Consider the following 20,177-nt stretch of genomic DNA (forward strand, 5'->3'; position numbering starts at 1 on the left):
AACATATATAAATGAACAACCATAAGGCCTAAAGTTGTTATAGATTCTTAACATTTTGTGGATTAAAGAGTTAATTATTTTCTTTCTGATAAGAATTCAAAATTTTCGCTTTCATGTTCCCATAGTTAGTGTATCTTTGTTTCTTGCTTAAACCCCCAAAACTCTTTTTCTCTTTGGTCCTCTTTGCTGGAACTAGGGGTGGCAAAAATGGCCCAAGCCCATCTAACCCGCCCAATGACTTGCAGTTTGGGCAACGATACAATTTTCTGATGGGCTGATTTGGGCATAGCCTATTTCTACCCGTGAAAGTGCCCAAATCCAACCCATGAAAGCACCTATTTTACATCAATGTTTGTTTTTCCCACTTTTGTATTTTGTCATTTATGAGGAAATTGAGATTATGCTTATCTTCAGTTATTATTCAATGCTACTTATTATTGTGACTTAATGCTTCTTATTTTTTCCTTTTGAAGATTCCTGGACAACTTTAAGTCTAGATTTCAATTCTTTTAAAGGCTTAATATGATTGGTTATTATTTTCTCTAATGTTTTGAAGTAATGATTACTTTGACTGTTAAATTCTAAAATTAATAAAGACATATATTAATTTAACAATGTCACAAAAATTATCATTCAAATTTTTTTCCAAGTTATTGAATTTGATGTACGTACGAATTATCATTAAAATTTTTCCAAGGTATTGAGTTTTTCCTTTTGAGTGTAAGTATGCATTATTATGTGGTGTGATTATATGGTTATACGTAATTACTAGCTTACATGTAATAATCGTTCTATGTAAAGTATTTGTTTATACAAGCATCTCTATGTTCGAATATTTGAACTGATAAGATTGAATTATTGTTGTTGATTTAATTAATAGGTTTTGTTGAGAACGTTTGTTGATGTCTATATTGGTATATCTAGTGAATTGATTTTTGCTACTAGATATAATAATTGAGTAGTTGATGTTATCTTGGTGGGGTTTCCGGAAAAGAGTTTGTGAGTTGATGGTGACTGAATTCGGTCTCAATTAAACCTTAGTTATTTTGCTGGTTTACTACTTACACTTGGGGTTTTGCTAAAAATTTACCTGTAGTTCCATGTCTCTGCTCTGCTGTGCCTAATTCTTGGCTATTCATGGTGTATTTGTTTGAAATCTATAGTTGCTGCTATTAATTTGAGGAACAATTTTTATACTAAAGTTTTGGTTTTTCAATATGATGTATTATTGTGGTTTTGTTGACTGATTATCAACATGACTGTTTGAGATAATTAATCATGTGCTTAATCTGATGAGTAAAATTTTATTTGTGGTAACATATTAACTAGTTCTCCTGAATATAAAAGAAATGTAGCAAATGTCCAGCAACAATGAGTAATGGAAGCCAAATAGTAGCCAAGGGGATCATGAAAAGAACCATAGGCGAATAAAATCAGTATCTCGACATCCATCCGATATGGGAATGCAGAGCTTTTAGATCTGATTTTGTTGACTACAAATGAACTCTATACCAACAGTTGATTTGTTAGAGAATGACATTTCTCAATAAATAAGTTGAAATTGCAGCAATCTGATAGATGAACTGATAGAAACTTCATGATTCTACCATACCAACTAGACCTCCTTTCACCATTTTAACCTTCAAGTCTAGGCCTAAAACTAAAACCCTAGACCCTATGTAACAAATTTTTAAAAAAGGAAGAAGAAAAGGAAATCCTTCTCATTGATCCAAATGAGTTTCTCATAAACACAGCTCATAACTGGGAAACTGAAAACCATAGAATACAGCATCCATATCAGAAAACAGCAAATATAAAGTTTTCTAGATTCTGAACATTGTTGGATGAAAGAGTTAATTCATTTTCTTTCTGGTAAGAAATTTATGTTCTTACTATCACATTGTCCAGTCTTGCAGGTGTTTAGCGTGTCTTTCTTGCTGAAACTCCAAAACACTCTTTCTTGTAGTCCTCATCTCTTGAATAAATAGTTGATGTTATCATGGTGATGTTTGTGAAAATGCTAAAAGTTGGTGAGCTGAGGTCTGACTTGGTTTTGACTTAGACCTTAGTTCTAGTGCTGGTTTGCTGTTGACACTTGGGATTTTGCTGCAGTGCCTTAAATTCCACGTTTCTCCTTTTGTTATTCCCAATTCTTGGCCATTGAGAGCATATTTGTTTCAATCTCTAACTGTAGTGTTGATTTTAGCTGCAACTTGTGAGTTTCCAAGGTCTCTTAGCATTTTAAATTATTGTTATTTGTGGCTTTTCCAATTGTTGATGGGTTAATCAGGTATGATGCGTCACAATTATTATTTATCATATACTAACTCTAATGAGTAAATTTGATTTGTAGGGAAAGAAGCCCTTACCTTTAGGGAACAATGTCTATTGCTACTGTTGCGCTTAGTCCAGTCCATGAAGATCATTTGAACTTAGCAAGCTGTTTGGCAGGCCAATACGGTTCCTGGTCCAATGATTCAATCTTGATTTTTTTGACCGTAGGTGGGTCTGTAATTCCCTTGCGTGTTAAGGAGTCCGATTCTATTGCTTCTGTGAAATCTAAAATCCAGACATTCAAAGGTTTCTTTGTGAAGAAGCAGAAGCTTGTCTTTGATGGAAAGGAGTTGGCTCGGAACAATTCCCGTGTGGGGGACTATGGGGTTGCTGATGGTAACATTTTGCATTTGGTTCTTCGTCTGTCTGATTTACAAGCTATTACTGTTAGGACAGTGTGTGGTCAGGAGTTTGAGTTCCATGTCGATAGAAAGAGAAATGTTGGTTATGTCAAACAGCAGATTGCAAAGAAGGGGAGAGATTTTCGTGATCTCAGGGAACAGGAACTAATACTTGATGGTGTGGAACTAGAAGATAAGAGGCTGATAAATGATATTTGTAAAAGCAACGATGCAGTGATTCACTTGTTGGTGCGTAAATCAGCTAAAGTACAGGCTCAAGCCGTGAAAACAGATTTTGAAGTTTCAGTTGTAGCATCAGCATCAAATGAGAAAGGGTCTGATGCAGTAGAGAAGCTCCAAGAGAGTTTTCATGCTGTTGGACTCAATACTGTGCCAAGTTTTCTTTTGGAACCATTGATTGTCAATCCTAAGATCACACCATCGCCAGTGGTTAAGCAGCTGATTGGTAGCACTTTTGATGGGATAGCAAGGGGTCACCAACCAATTAGGTCTTCTGAGGGATCAGGGGGTGCTTATTTCATGCTAGATTCATGTGCTCAGAATTATGTATCTGTTTTTAAACCAACAGATGAGGAGCCTATGGCTGTGAATAATCCCCGGGGGCTTCCATTGTCTGTAGATGGTGAGGGGTTGAAGAAGGGCACACGTGTAGGAGAGGGGGCATTTAGGGAGGTTGCTGCATATATTTTGGATCATCCCAAGTCGGGACCTCGCTCAACTTGTTGTGATGAGAAGGGATTTGCTGGGGTTCCTCCCACAGTTATGGTCAAGTGTTTCCATACTGGTTTCAATCATGCTGAAGGCTGTGAATATTCATCCAAGAGTCTTAAGATTGGGTCGCTGCAGATGTTCAGGAAGAACTGTGGAAGTTGTGAGGATTTTGGTCCTCGTGCTTTTCCTGTTGATGATGTACACAGGATTTCGGTGCTGGACATAAGGTTGGCTAATGCAGATAGGCATGCTGGAAACATTTTGGTTCAGAAAGATGATAAGGATGGTCAGCTTGTGCTTATACCAATTGATCATGGCTACTGCTTGCCTGAAAATGTAAGTGTCTCAACTCAGCATCCAATATTCACCAAATAGAACTATAGAAGCACGTAGTAATCTTAGATGGCATATCCTAAGATGATATGAGTATTAATTAACTTCTCTTCTGATTCCCTTTACTGGGTCTATTTCAGGCCTTTTTATGACTTCTATGGTGATGCATATATTTTCTATGATCAGTTTTAGAAGAATATATGTTTTATGAGGAGTATGATATAGGTTAAGAGAGTATTCCCTGGTATGCATCATTTTTTGCTCATTCACTCTAGATCATGGTACACTAGATGTTGATTCAGTCTTTCATCGTATGCTTCATGTATTATCTGTCAATTTGTGGAATGTGATTGCATTAATCAAGACTACTTCTCCGTGCCCTGATTTTTCTTTTCCAGTTACGGTTCCCCACTCATTTTTTACCCCATCCCATCCTCTAATTTCCCCTTTTTCTAATACAGTTTGAAGATTGTACTTTTGATTGGCTCTACTGGCCTCAAGCACAACAACCTTACTCTGCTGAGACAATTGCATACATAAACGCTCTTGATGCCGAGAAAGACATTGAGCTTCTGAAGTTTCATGGTTGGACCATGTCCCTTGCTTGTGCACGTGTACTTCGCATCTCTACTATGCTTCTGAAGAAAGGTGCAGAGAGAGGTCTCACCCCTTCTGCAATTGGAGGAATCATGTGCAGGGAAACACTGAAGAAGGAGTCTATCATTGAGCAGATTGTTGAAGAAGCTGAAGAGAGTGTGCTCCCAGGAACAAGTGAGGCAGCATTCTTGCAGTCTGTTTCGGTCATCATGGATCGACGCCTTGGTGACCTGATTAAGTAAATGTGTATGAAGATGTAAATTTTGTGCATATATAAATAGTTACCTGGTTGAAACTAAATCTGGGGAAGGTAGGATGTGAATGTGGTGTTTGTAGGGCCTCTTAACTTGAAATATTTAGTTTTTGTTATTGTGGAAATATGACTTGATAAATATATCCTACCTGTTATAGCTTTGTTGGCCTCATGACTATCCACATAGGGAATTGAACTTGGTGGCCCCTCCACCACTCATGATATGATGAATAAATTTTGACATCATGGGTTGGAAGTTATTTGTAACGCACCAATTCTTCTCCTTCTCCTAATTGCCGTGCCAGACGACTGGTCCATTTCAGCTTTGAAGCTAATTTAAGGAGCAGAAAACTAGAGAAGGGCTTCAACTAGTATTGAGCATTTACTTCAGAGACTACAGCTGTCATTTGACCAATTTATTCACATACGGGGGGATAAGGTATGTGTATATCTTAATCTCTCCAGATTTCATTTGTGGGATTACGTAAGAATGTTTTTGTTGGTCTGAATTCAACGGATTTCAAATCATCCATTTCTGATCCTTAGTTGCCTAAGTTACCAAACGAATCAATCTCCACAACTCTACCTTTATTCTATGCCTTGGGACCCTTGACATTCTTACGTGTTTACTTTAAATTTCAGTAAAGCTAGAGAGCACTAACACCATAAGTTGGTTTTGTTCTTCTGTCAGCATCACATTGATAGGAGACCTTTTTACTAAGTTTCTAGCTAGCTACTAACTTCTGCACAAGTCCAAGTGCATATGATTGTTCAGGTTTTCCACCCTTTTTCGGTGCTTGCTTTGGGGTCCGACTATCGAAAAGTCTCACTTTGGGTAAAACATCTCAGTACCAAAGAGGATTCCATACCTGAGAGGAGAGGGGCATGAATGGGAGCCTTGCATTTATTAAAGGGGATACACATCTACAAAAGTCACCATCAATTTGAAACTCAATCAATTGAATGTAATGTAAAACTGACACTTTTTCAATTGAACCAATAGTTTTTTGCTAGTATGTTCTAATTACAACAAAAAGGAAATTACAACATTTATCATTTAATGAAGAGGTATCTCTAGAATGTTGCAGACTTGCTCTTTAGTCAGTTCACCAATAAAGCAAAATTGCAACTTAACGGCTTATAAATTATTGCACTTTGGAATTAAATAATAATGGTACATACTTATTTATATACCAACTGCAAAAACCATAAATCTGATATTTATACCTTCCTTTTAAGTACTTAGCCCTGCCAAGAAAGACACCCCAGTTGAAGGCAACCAAGATGATCCATAAATAAACTTTGATACAGTGAACTTGCTGGCCTCTTCGACAGACTTAATCACCCGATACCCTGGCCAAGTAACGCGTTGCCCTACTGCTGCTCCTGGCCCAAAGTTCATGTATTCACCATAATATAATGTGTTAAGCGCGAAATCACCATTCCACTCAAGCCAACCATGTGGGTGTATATGATCACCCATGTTAGATAACATGTAAACTGTTCGCGAATACATCTTCCATGGTCGGCCTAGATATGTAGAGAAGCTTCCTTTGGATGCCGCGAGATCAGGTGTTGCCATGATTTGGCAAGCATGGATTGAAATGCCAGTGTTTTGGTTAGGGTCTTTCCTGTTTTGGGCTGTGATGGTGTTCTTTTGATTAGCCATCGGCTTTCGAGCATAGATGTTACAGTTTTGGAGGACCACTGCTGCATTTCCAAAAATGAAATCTACTGTCCCATAGATATCACACTCGCGATAGAATTGACGCTGTGAATGCACGTAGAGGGTGTCTTGGTATCCAATAACATTGCAGCGGAAGACCACGGCGTGATCACCTCCGATACGGAGGGCTACTGCTTGATGATTGTTTGGTCCAGCATAGTTCTCAAATGTCATATCCCTTGCAATAAAACCAGCTCCAGTTGCAGCTGCATGTTCATTAATAAATTTCTAAGAAATTACTACAACAACATACCCACTGAAATCACACAAGTGGGGTCTGGAGAGGGTAATGTGTACGCAGGTTTTACCACTATCTAGTGGAGGTAGAGAGATTGTTTCCGAAAGACCCATAGTTCAAGTGCAACAAATCCAAGTACAAAGAAGAAGAAAACAATATAGAAAACATAGCAACTAACACAGTGAACCAACAAAATAGTGCGGTAACCGAAACACAGTATAATAAGTATTTGTTCCATTTTCTACGTCTTTTTCCGGTATAGGATAGTCCCAAGGGGCCCTCACAACCCAAGCAGAACGACACAATTATCAAGGGTGTGTTGTATCACTAAGCTAATATCCTGTTGTGCGAGCCTCTAACCATGGGCCCACTATACCAAAAGCAAGAGAAACTCCATCCCTCTCTTTCCTTTTTTTCGACCCCATGTTCGTCACCAAACATATATTCTATCTCTATGGGAGATGTTAGAAGTGTACAAAATAACTAAGTTAAACACAAAGGTGAGCATAAGAGATGAATCAAAGGACATGGACAATAGTCATGACTCCACTTGCTCCTACTACAATAGCAATATTCCCTCTTTAAATTGTGGCCACCAAATTTAGTTAGGTCATAATCGCTATCCTTGATAGGCTTTGAAAATTTGAATGCAATAAATTAGATGGAACATGTAAAATTTCAACTCATGAGGTGCAAATCCTCAATACTTTTTGGGTGAGGTGGACCACATCAAAAGGACGAAAGAAGTGCAAAGGGCTAAGCTATAGAGGACTTCATTAGGATTAGGATTTAGTAGTTATAAGAAATTCATTGACATCATATCCACGGGCGTTTTCTACCACATGCTCTGCATAGCCGCCACTATAGCCCATAACTACCGTTTCCAAATTAGAATACTCTTTATTAAGATAATTTTTTGAAATGTTCAATTGAAACAAGATTTTAGTTGATATATCTAAGATGAAATATTCTGACTATTTAAGAAGTTAGGTTGACTATGTATTAAGCCATAAATATAAGATGTACTATCGGGTCCATTTTACCTGCCTTGCGTATTAAAAGTGATTGATCCAAATATTCTCTCCATCAACTATAGGAAAAATTACAAAAATTTCACCTTTTAGTTTACTTAATACCATTATCCCTTGTAAGTTTTACAAATTTCCAAAATCCCTCATTTTCGCGCATCAGATTAATGTATCAGCACTTGTATTATTGTATCTCGCGCATCAGATTAGTGTATCATGTATAAAATGTACATCAGATTAGTATATCATGTATAAAATGTAATGTATCTTACTTAACGATTAATACGATCACCCAATATAACCCTCCTTAACTGCCCTAGCTTCTTGCCCATCGGGCATGGTGGCACATCCTAATGTATCTCGTGCATCAAATTAATGTATCAGCGCTTATATTATTATATCCGTTTAAGGGATTTCTGTAATTATAAACTTTTAAGGGATAAATTATAATTTTGCCTTAAAAGTATGTGATTTCTGTAATTTGCCCTAAATTAAAATATGTGCATAAAAATATGACTAATAAAATAGACGAAACATGGAGGAGTGAAAATTTTACCAAAGGAGGCAGTATGGAATGTTGTTATGTGCTGAGATACACTTTTTCCTCCCGTAATCACCGTCTTCCCCTTCCCGTCCCCTATGAACATCACGTTCATTTTCTTCCTCCCTACTTTCAAATTATTTTCTTCATACCTGTCATTTATTTATTATATAATTAATAATAATAAAATGATTAAAAACAATATGAAGTCAAATGCTTAATGACTACGACAAAAAAAAATGAAGAAAAAGTTTACTCTGCCACGTAAGTGAAAATAAATTTTTAAAAAAAGATTGGAAAGGGGATCAGATACGTTACCAAAAAGTGAATCAAAAAGTTTTTTACTTTTCCAACTACTTGTCCCAAAAAGGATACAATTTGCATTTTACCTTCCCGCCTTCACGTAAATTATGGTCCGGTGATTACTCTTTTCCGGCACCTTTTTTATCGCCTCAGCTATCGTCTTCACCGTTCCGCTACCGTCCTTAGCCACAATTATGTCTGCTTGAATTGCCGACACTGATTTATTCATCAATTTTCTATCCCTCCGAGACATCCATTTTGGAAATTCATCATGATGTGTTTCAAATTCCATCAATCTACGCCGGCGATTCTGTATCGGAATCACGGAGAAATCATCGTCGCCATTCGCGGCGGCGTAAATAGCGAGAGCATTACTCACCAATTCAGATAAGTCCTTGAGGTTCTCCGATATATGATCCTTCACATTCCCGGTGACGTTGGCGAATCCGTCTGTACACGTGTCGTGATTCGTGAGAGCTGCGCTGAGCCACGTCATCACGTCATGTGTAGATCCCGTCGGCGAATCTCCGTCGCCGGAGAAAACAGAGTTTAACGAGTGTGAGAGAAGATCGACTGATTCTTCCAACAATTCAAGGCAATCGTCGTATGCCGATCTAATTTGAGTGTTCATTTGGAGGTTGTTGATATCGGAAGCTTTGTAAAGTCCTTTACCAAATCGCTGCAGAGTTAAATTGACGGAAATGTGAACGAGGTCACTGTCAGAAGCAGAGTTAGCTCCAGGATAATTAATCAGCGAATTGAGACAGAGAGATGGATACAGAGTACGACTACAGGTACGCGCCATTGCTTGACTTGGTTTATCAATTCTATTTCCGGCCTTATGCCGAACTCCGATCAAAACTGCAACGGAAATTGCGGAAGCAATTAAAAGTACAGTGGCAGAAATTAACATGATTTTAATCTTAGAGCTCCGGGGATTAGGATTGGGAATTATCACCCTGCCGGAGGTTTCTCCGGGATCCGGTTTACCTAATCGGCCATAGCCCATTTTTATGAATTACAAAATATGTGAACAAAATGAAAGTTAGTGAGTGAAAGAGTGTGAGGAAGAGTGGTGGAATTTTGTGAGTATATATTGGGCGGTGAGTATTGCTAATTAAGAAGAAGAATTTAGTGGTTGGTGTGAAGTCGATGTCTTAAAGGAGAAGAGAATTAGCTGGCTTCGACTATATGTAGTGATTAATTAGTGAAAGGAGCAAACTCACACTTGAACAGTAGAATTTCGTATGTGATTTCTTCGTTCTTAATTTAAAATTTCGAGCAAGCTTTAAACATTTATTTTCTTTGTCCATTCATAGATTACGTTAGTGCTAAGAATGACGAATACCAAATTGTAGTATACTTTATTGCTTTTTCTTTGGAAGAATATTTCTAGTGGCGTTCAGTTACTTCATTTGATATAGTTGGGGCGTAGGTGGAGGTAGCATATGCTTCAGGGACCTTCGGTGAAAAATATTACTATTTATACATGGTTAAAATTATTTTTTAGATATGTATAATAGATGTCGAACCCCCTTCCACTAGTTCGTGTGTTTACTTCTCAGATTTTGAACCCCTTATTAAAAATCCTGGCTCCGCCACGGAGGCGTTCATCCAAATCTCCTTGATAAATATATTTGGCAACTTCTAAATTTTTGGCCAATTTTTTTTATGTATATGCATAAATTTTAAATCTTCAGAATATAAGATTAGGTTGGTTTAGTGGTTTATGGAGTTTAAAATTCACATTAAAGTTTAAATAACAGAGGAAAAATGGCATTGGTTGATTTAGAAAGTATAATTATTGGTAATGAACTTTTAGCGACTAGATTATTATGACTTTTGAGGATGGAGAAGTGGGATCAAATACAGTTAAGATTGCATTACCTTTTTTTTTTTTTAAATAATACTATAATTATGTAATACCCATGCCTACTTATCTCAAGAATGATTTTTTTAAAAAGGCCTTTAAAAGTAAGAGCAACAAGTAATAATTTATAATGTGATCCACATAACTGATGCTAGTTGTTTAACAAAAAAAGATGGATTTGAAATTTCTAAATCCAAAATATATGATTTAAAATTTATATTTTAATACAGTAGAAGAAGTCTCGCACTACTAACATCAATTGTTGATGTCCAGTGCAAATTACAAGGAGTAACAAAAATAGAATGTACTTGACAAAGTACAATGAGTAATTGATTGAATTCCTCCAACGATATACAACATTTTTTGTTTTTTTCTCTATAGAAGGGCAAGTTCAGTATTCAAGCCTTCAAGGAGTTGACATTCTTATTGCTCTTTACTACTCTTATGACATAGTAATAATTGTTTGAGTAAGCAAAAAGTAAAAAATTAAATTGTTTACCTGCAATTTCCATAATGTTGTTATAGTTTTATAGCAATGTCACTTTAGTGCTATTTCCGATGTATTAAAAAAACATACTCCTACTATACTTTTATTGTAGTACATTTTATTTCTAAAAGAAATATTTGAATCATACTAAAATTTAAACACTTTGAAAATTCGTGACTCGTTAGGGAAAAGGGAGAATACTTTCGTCATGGTTCATTTTACTTTTCATATTTTTCTCTTGAGGTTGTTAAAAGAATAATTTCATTACATTTTATTCTTTTTTTGTTTTTAATTTAATACTACCTTTTTAAAATTATTATATTAATTTGTCTTCATATTTATTAAGATTAAAAGAAAAATTAATAGAGTACTAATTAATTATATTATAAAATATTAAAATAATATTTGTATTTTTATTAAGCAACACAGATAAGACCGGATGAAGTACTTTAGTTGGTATTCTTTTTTCGAAGTTGTTACCTTTTAGATTCCTTTTTAGCCTCTCTTTTTTGAGATTCTGATACCGTTCATTTTTCTGATTATATGTGATATATCTCTTGTGAAATTACACCACACCATTTAATTAATGCCAATAAATGATTTACTGTTAAATATGGTTCTTAGAGGCTACTAATTTTTATTTTTTTTATATAAAATGTCCAAGTCTGACAGATCCAATAAGACAGCACTCGTTATAAATATGCATGCTTATTAATTACTGTTAAAAATGATTTTTATCGTAGTGTGTATATCTTAATATAATATAATGACTAAACATTCAATTATATCCATACAACAACTACCAGCTAAAAAAAATAATCCCAACCTCATTCTGTATATCTATTCTGTATAGTCTTTTAGTAATTATTTTTATTTTAAAGGGCTAATTAATAGTAGAAAGAATCTAGTATGACATTGACTAATTTTGACTGCCTAATTAAATATCCTTTTTGCAATGTAAATACTACACAACTTATTATAGAGACAAAAACACTTGTTTATTAGGACAATGCATTAATTTTCTTGTGGCACTTAAACTGTTTGTTTGTCCTCCTTCATGAGCTTTATATATATGCTTCATTTCATGGTTGAAGGGGAAGTGGGTGGGGTAGGAGGCATTTAATTCTTTATAATCTTTTGATCCCAAACTTTAATCAAGCATATGATTTCTCATACTTTACCCAATCTCTTGCATAATTCAGATGTTGTTGCGTAGATAGCTAGGTGCCTTTTTGTGGTTACTTCACTTTAATTTGCCAGTGATGGAGTCAAAATTATTACCAACAGATTCAAAATATGAACAAACAAACACACAAAAAAGTTAACATTAATATATACATAAAAAATAATTTTAGTCATGTATAAATAATATCGAAGGGATTCCGATGAACCTGCCGAAAGTAGACCTCCTTGCTGTTTGTGGCAATTGTGTGTATATATGTTTGTGTGTGTGTAACCGTGTTGTATTTTAAAGTTTTCAAAAGTTCATTCTCTCTTCTTTTTTTTTTTTTCTTTTTTTTGGATAGAAAAGAAAGAACCCACTAATCAGTGAAATGCTTTTCTTAGAGCAAAATTAAAAGTTAAAACCGAGATAGGAAAAAGATGCAAAAGTGAAAAAAGGTTCAACAGGTCGGTGGCCGCTAGCCAGCTACGTACGTTATGCCCATTTAACATTTGGAATATTATGGGCGTCTGTTAAGACTTTATTAATGACGTGAGTTGATCTGGAGGGACAAATAAACGTATTTTCAAATTCAAAATAGCTCTAACATGGAAAATTAATAAAGGAGCATGACCGGTACAGCTGATCTGAGGCTTAGCTAAGATTGCGTAACATAAATAATTAATGCACTGAAAATATTAGTGTTAGTTACAAATCAAAATAGGGAATGTCACACAATTGTATATAGTGGTAGGGACATTATAAAAGCCAATCACATGAATGGTTGGTTAGTTTACTTTATCACAATTTCATCAAATTCATTCGTCACTTTCGAAATGTTTGATTATTTGATGCATCCTATTATTTTATTCAACAGAGAGAATTATGATCTCAATTCCATGTTTAAGTTAGTTAATCAACGGAAAAGTGCTGTTTGGTGGAGTATAATATTTATTTACATCATTAGTCATTACCAACCTTACTGACTTATAGAATTCGATGATTGTTTTTTTCTCTTCATTTTTCCACAATAACTTGGTAGTTAAATAACTATCATTTCATACATTTACAATCAGAGATATAAAAGTTAATTATCTCATATGTTTCAATTTATATGAGCTTTGATTCAGACTACTACGAGGATCATATTCATTTATTGTGGTGTGAATTCAGTCATTTTTGAAATAAAGTTTATAAAACTAAAAATCATATAAAAAATTCTATAAGTTGCTATAGTTAATTAATAATTCAGAATACAAGAAAAATATTTGAAAAAATTATGATAAAAAGTATTCTTCGATTGTCCAAATAGTAACTAAACAAACAAATTAAAACAGGAGTAAAGTTTCAAGGTGAGGGCTGATAGTTGATAAGCTAAATTTTTTATCTGCTTAGTTGAATAGTTGTAGTTGTTGCCGGTGTATATTCAATATATAATAAATAAAATATATTACAAGAGTAGAATCAATATATATATATAAAGTATTCTTTGATTATCGTACTTACGTGCATTATTAACCATTTGAATTGAAGTGTTATGTAAAGTAAAAAAATCCCTTTAAAATCTACTTATTTTGAAAAGAGAGAAATTATTAAAAACATCCCTAAATTTGATATAAATTATTAATTTGATTGGATAACAATTTTAACTAACTGAACTTAAATATATCTCTAATAATGCAATATGAGTGAAATACACCCTATTTTTGTTTTACATACCTAAGTTTTTGAGAAAATTCCTTTGTTAATGATGAGTTCACTCTCTTACTCCCCCTCCCCCTCCCCCTATTGGGTTGGGTAATGGGAATGTGAATTTTTTACTCATTAATCATTACAATATTAAATTGTCTATTAAGTAAGTTACATTTAGGGGTGTTCACGGGTTGATTTGAGTCGGTTATTGGTCAAAATCAAAACCAAACCAACTTAATCGGTTTTAAAATTATCAAAACCAAACCAAATCAAATATAATATACATTTATCGGTTTGGTTGTTTTCGGTTTTGGTTTGGTTTGGTTTGGTTCGGTTATTCGGTTATTAACCATACATAAAAATAAAAGAAACAATTCATTCAAAACATGAAAAAATGACAACAATCCATTCAAACGAAAAAATAGTTAGACTGACTGACATTACATAACTTTGGATCATTGAATTTACTGAATAAAACTTCAAAATTCACTATTTTGGCATAAAAGGAAAAGACAATGACATTTTCAGTCCCACAATGAATTTCCATAGACACTCATATACATGAAACCAATAAGAAAAATGTTCTCACCTTGGACATTTTTTCTTTCATAAGTAAATTATAAATAAATTTTGATGAAACATATATAAAATGTTTAAAATTGTTTATGAATATAATATATTATGTATGTATAATAATAAAATTCATGTATATAACTTGTTGGTTCGGTTCGATTATTTCTTCGATTTTTTTCAAACGAAATCATAACCAAACCAATGACTATCGGTTCTTAACAATCTAAAACCAAACCAAAACCCAAATTAAATCGGTTCATTTAATCGATTTGATTTGATCTTTTTGTTTGGATCAATTTTTATCCAAACCATGAACACCCCTAGTTACAATTAAGGGAAATTTCATTAAGTTAAAATTGACTTTCCTAGCTCTTTAGCTTTGCCTTTACCATACGATAAATTAAGCACATTATTCTGAATTGAATATATTCTGATTCTCTTGTTTGATCAAAATGGAATAATCACTTGTTGGTCTTTCTATATACTTATTATTATTTCTTACCTACTATATATATTTTTTTCTATATATTATAAGAGAGAGTTTGAGACAGTTTCAACATGTCAGCTTGGTGACAATAGATGAAAGTTTAAGGGTATAATAGTATTTTCTTAGATCAATTTGCTTTAAAGGAATTGTGTTTACTGCTTTATTCTTTAGACCACATCAACAGGTCCATAAAAGATCCATCAGTTTCAGTTAAATTACAATGGATGCCATCCACTCAAATATCTTAAATGTGATTGGAACCATTGACCTACACTAGTAGAGTTGTGTCAGTCAGTGTTCCCTCAACTTTTGCCTTATTTATTTTTCTAATAAAACACTAGCCATTTTATTTATGAAAATGTCCATTGATGAGTTTGGAATATTTTTCTGAAGTATTATATTACATTAAAAAAGTTACGAATACTAAAAATTTAATAAATGGTCTTATATGATTTATGATGTGTTAATTATAAATATTGTATGATAAAAATAATAATAAAATAATAAAAAAATAAAATAGAGAGTGTGAATAGTAATTCTCCAATCATCTCTACAAATAATGAATACAGAATTAATTAAGAAAGCATTATTTATTTTTACTCTCCAAATATAGAGAATATAGAGTAAAATAAAGGTGGATCGGAGATAGTTTTATAGGTTTTTTGTTTCCAAGATATTCATAATTGATAAATATGATCTTTAAAATCAATTATGATTTAATATAAATAATAAATTTTAGAAAAAATAAAAAAATATCATATAAAATAAAATGAAAAAGTCGATAGACTCCTTACGCTTCGGAAATAGTTTGTTATGATTGAAAAACATCCTCTTCTACTATATTATAATTTTAGATAATTGAGATTTATTGATTAGAATATCAATAGTATATAGAATTTATAAAAATAAATTATGTATAATTTTATCATAATATTTTGTATATAAATATAATGTTGGGCCCGTACTGCCACGGGCCATTTTTACTAATATATATATATATATATAAAATACAGCTTTTTTTTTTATTTATTTCTCTTTTGTTACTAGATATTATGATAATGTTGCAAGTTGCAGCATGGATAAGTTAAAAGAATAAAAATTGATGGAAGGAATATTTTCCACGTATGTTGAAAAAGATAATCTTTTTTTAAAAAGAAAAACTTGCCAAAGGTCTTTGATATAATTTCGGAAAAAACCATAGATATATATTTCAATGCCTAATGATTAAGCTTATTCTATATTAACACCAAAGATGTGGTGCAGTAGCCGAGTGAATGAGATTATTCGTCTTTTAATTATAGATTTTGATTTTGATCCTTATTTATTAATTATTATTTTTGATAGATATTTCTCGAAATATATTATATGTTGTGCATAAATTTAAATTAATCAGATTATAACACAAATTTTAAATGCCAAATAAGAAAACAAAAACGGCAATTGTATATTGCAATCATTTGTAGTTGACATAGTGTGCTGTCCATCTCTTATTTGAAGCAATCGTTTTCCTAAACATGTTCATGTTTTAATTGATTGAGAATGACTTACGTTGATTTCCTAAACATGCAGTCATGTCTAACTTTAAATTTTAGAAATGTTTAGTTGGATTCAAGAATTAGGAAACTATCTCCAATTTATACTACTTTTCTTTGCTTCAATATATTTGTCGTCCTTTCTAAAAATATTTGTCATTCTAAAAGAACTAAGATAATATTAAGTAGCTTTCTTCCATGTATTTTACCCTTAGTTTGTAGTATTAATTACATGATGCAATTTTTAAAAAGGATAAAATAGTCAAAAGTCTTCCCTTATTAATACTTTCCTAAGAAATATATAAATAAAGGATACAATAACTATTTTGAGACGAATTGAATAACAATTATATATACGTTATCAGTTGCATCAAAGACAATGCGAGTGAGAAACAAAAATATTCATTTCTTAATTAGAGGGCTTATTTTTATCTTCTCTACCAAAATTTATTCAACTTTTATCTCTAAAGCTATAAAAGCAAGTTTTATTTCGTAACAAAATACTCGACTTATCATGAAAATCACGAAATTTTGATAGCTATGAATAGTATACATCATCAATTTAAATTAATTGAATCAATAAAATATAATAAAATTGTGGACTGGTACATGTATGTATGCTCCAAGAGTCGATAAAAATACTCCACCGTCCTAAAAAAATGAAAGGCCAAGAGTCAAATTACATAATTTGGTTTAAAATTTGGATATTCATATTTCTTCAACTCTTCCTGAAATAAAATTTAACAAAGTAACATAAACTACATAAAAAGTATAATAATAATAACTTTAAGTATAATAATAATAACTTTATAATTGGAAGGCTTTAAAAATAAGTTGTACTGTTATAAAATAATATAGTGTGGATGTCTATCACACCAAGAAGTTACTACATTACTTTCCTCCATTATGAAAATAACGATAACCTCCACCATTATAACCATTATTCTTGTAACATTTCACTTCCATAACCTCTCCCATTATATTCATGTTAATGTCATGTTTATGACTAACCTTTTGTATGTCTCTATGTTACACTATAAATAGAGACATAAGTGTTCATATTGTACACACTTGAATACTTTGAAGAATAAGAAAAGCTCTCATCTCTTGCCTCCCTATTTCTATTGCTTTCATCTTCTATATTTCTTGTCTTATTTTGCTTTAGTTTTACAACATGTACTGTATTATTGTTTCATAAGACCTTATTAAATCAACATTATAATTAACAGAGGATAAAATTAAGCTATTTCAAATAATTCATCCGGTATTTTTGGTGTTGGTGGTAGCCAAAAAAAAGTTTTTAGAGGGATTTGCTTATAAAATCGGAACACCTGTCCAATAATGTTTCTTCTACGTTAAATTTGATACATACTTCAATAATTTGAGCTGTCTAGGAGTGGCAACAAATTATTACAATATAACTTTGACACTTTAAGAGTCTCGTCAAACGAAAATTATACGAGTGGAGGAATAAAAACATATCTAAATTATCTCGATTTTTAACACAATAGAACTGTCGGAATACATTTTACTCAAAATTTTAAGTGAATGGATTAATTTTGAAGGTATTCTAATTATGGTATACTTAGAATCGTTTGACTAAATCACCTTGAAATAATAAATTTTAGATTATTTTATTTCATAAAAAAGATGAAATAGAATAATCCCTAGATTGATGATAACGTAAAAATTAAAATAGATCAAGATTAAGTCTGAGATAAGATGTGCGTTGTTATTTGTAGGTTTGTAACGCCTATTGATCGACAAAAAGGATATGTCTATTACAGTAATTGGAAAACAAAAATTGCGATCTTTCCTTGAAATTTCAGTTGTTACGTGTAGTTATAATTTATTAATTTCAGTTTCAATAAAAAACATTTTGTAAAATAACATCTTGAAATAATTTATATTATAAGAAGTCATATGATATAATAAGTTATATTATATTTGCTTAAAATATATATACTCTCCGTCCACTTTTATTTGTTTTACTATATTAAAAATAAATATCCAATTTTATTTATAAAAGTTAAGAAAATAGGAATAATTTGCCGCGGGGTGGGCTGACAACTGCGGAAGAAAAAAAACTAAGAGAAGACGCTCGTATGAAGGAAAGATTGGTTGCATGTTTTTGGGAAGTAATCGCTTCCTTTCTCTCTCCTTTTAAGGACTTAGTCTCTCGCAAATCTATCAACATATAGAGATCTTGAGATCTTGTCTCTGTTGCTGCATAAAGTGATGTTTCAATCTCCTAATTTGAAGAGTAGAACAAGAAAATTAAAGATCAAGACTTTCCTTTCATTACTCTTTACACGACAAAGTTAACATCTTAGCCCCAAAAAGTAAGAATTTTTTCCTATGTGTTTGTTGATATTGATGTGTAATTTATACCTATTATACCTTTTCTATTGTCATTAAAAGTGTCAAGTCAAAATGTATAAACAAGTAAAATAGACGATCAACCTAAGTTATGATACGATAGTAAAACTGCTACAATATTCTTAATCAGAAGCCTTGAATTCGTACAATAGACAGGAGGATTGTTGTACCCCGGCCCCCTCCCTCCAAGAAGGCAATGACTAGGAGTTATGTTTTTGAATGTGAAAGCAATGTTTTGCTAAATTTCCAAATCAAGTTTGTCTACAGCAACATGCTGTGCTTGTGGGTTGAACTTAAGTGGGGGATAATGGGTCTTGTGTTGGGTTATGAAGGGTGATTAGGGCGTCATGCGGAAGCTTACATTTGCAAATAATATGATTGATAAATTAGATGACAAAAATTTATACTAAAAACTAATATAAAGAAAAATATTATAAACTTTAAAGAGAATAAATCTCCCCATAAACAAAACTCACTAAACAACTACATTGTGGATTCTATTGTTATTGTGTTAGAAGAAACAAACCTATATTTATAGAGTCCAAAAACATTTTCTTACTAGAAAAGGAGTCCTAAAAGGAGAGAATAAACCAAATATGAAATAATATTATATTTTCCTTTCAAGAAAGTAAAAACATTTATGATAATGTTTTGTCTTTTCTTTAAGGAAAAATAAATCTTAAATTATGGTAAGAAAATCAGGGTAAAACCCTAACAAATCTCCCCTTTTGGTTGGATTTTCTTGACAAAGCTTGATATGTCTTCTTCATTACATGATAATCTTGTTCTTCACAAAATCTTCATCACCGTTGCTTGCCATGGTTAAAAATATTTTATTTTTATTTTTAAAAATTGCAGCAACAGAAATGTTGAAAATATGGTTGAAACTTCTTCTCCACATGTAACTTGACAAAAATCTTCATTATCATCAAAGTTGTTGCAAATTGATTTGAAACCACTTGAACCTTTCTTCAATCTTGTTGAACCATAGGATCATCGGACCATGGGATCGTTGGACCATGTGCTCTGATACCACTTGTTGGGCTATGAAGGGTGATTAGGGCGTCATGCGGAAGCTTACAATTGCAAATAATATGATTGATAAATTAGATGACAAAAACTTATACTAAAAACTAATATTATTATATGGAAACTAATATAAAGAAAAATATTATAAACTTTAGAGAGAATAATCTCCCCATAAACAAAACTCACTAAACGGCTACATTGTGGATTCTATTGTTATTGTGTTAGAAGAAACAAATCTATATTTATAGAGTCCAAAAACCTTTTCTTACTAGAAAAGGAGTCCTAAAAGGAGAGAATAAACCAAATATGAAATAATATTATATTTTCCTTTCAAGAAAGTAAAAACATTTATGGTAATGTTTTGTCTTTTCTTCAAGGAAAAATAAATCTTAAATTATGGTAAGAAAATCAGGGCAAAACCCTAACAGCCTGCTCTTAAAATTCAATGAAGTTTAAATTTTTAAAATCATAATAGATAATTTGAGACAGAGAAAGTACCTTATTATTTGAATGATAAATGCCGGTAACCTAACTTTCTAT

At 32.5% G+C, this 20,177-nt stretch overlaps 2 protein-coding genes across 2 annotated transcripts; one reads left to right on the forward strand and one right to left on the reverse strand.

Moving 5' to 3' along the window:
• The first annotated feature begins 2,335 nt into the window (after positions 1–2,335).
• LOC125833171 (phosphatidylinositol 4-kinase gamma 3-like) lies at positions 2,336–4,728 on the forward strand. Its single transcript, XM_049512313.1, has 2 exons — positions 2,336–3,743; positions 4,202–4,728. Exons 1-2 carry the CDS (start codon positions 2,382–2,384, stop codon positions 4,577–4,579), a joined length of 1,740 nt encoding a protein of 579 aa, XP_049368270.1. The 5' UTR covers positions 2,336–2,381; the 3' UTR covers positions 4,580–4,728.
• Positions 4,729–5,556: 828 nt separating this feature from the next.
• Positions 5,557–9,565, reverse strand: LOC125833131 (probable pectinesterase/pectinesterase inhibitor 61). Its single transcript, XM_049512277.1, has 3 exons — positions 8,513–9,565; positions 8,139–8,275; positions 5,557–6,522 (listed from the first exon to the last, which is right to left on the reverse strand). The coding sequence occupies exons 1-3, from the start codon at positions 9,433–9,435 to the stop codon at positions 5,825–5,827; spliced, it is 1,758 nt and encodes a 585-aa protein (XP_049368234.1). The 5' UTR covers positions 9,436–9,565; the 3' UTR covers positions 5,557–5,824.
• Between the last annotated feature and the right edge of the window lie 10,612 nt (positions 9,566–20,177).

The sequence above is a fragment of the Solanum verrucosum genome, unplaced genomic scaffold (assembly GCF_900185275.1).
Source record: "Solanum verrucosum unplaced genomic scaffold, falcon-dt-bn FXZP01000100.1, whole genome shotgun sequence".
Taxonomy (NCBI): domain Eukaryota; kingdom Viridiplantae; phylum Streptophyta; class Magnoliopsida; order Solanales; family Solanaceae; genus Solanum; species Solanum verrucosum.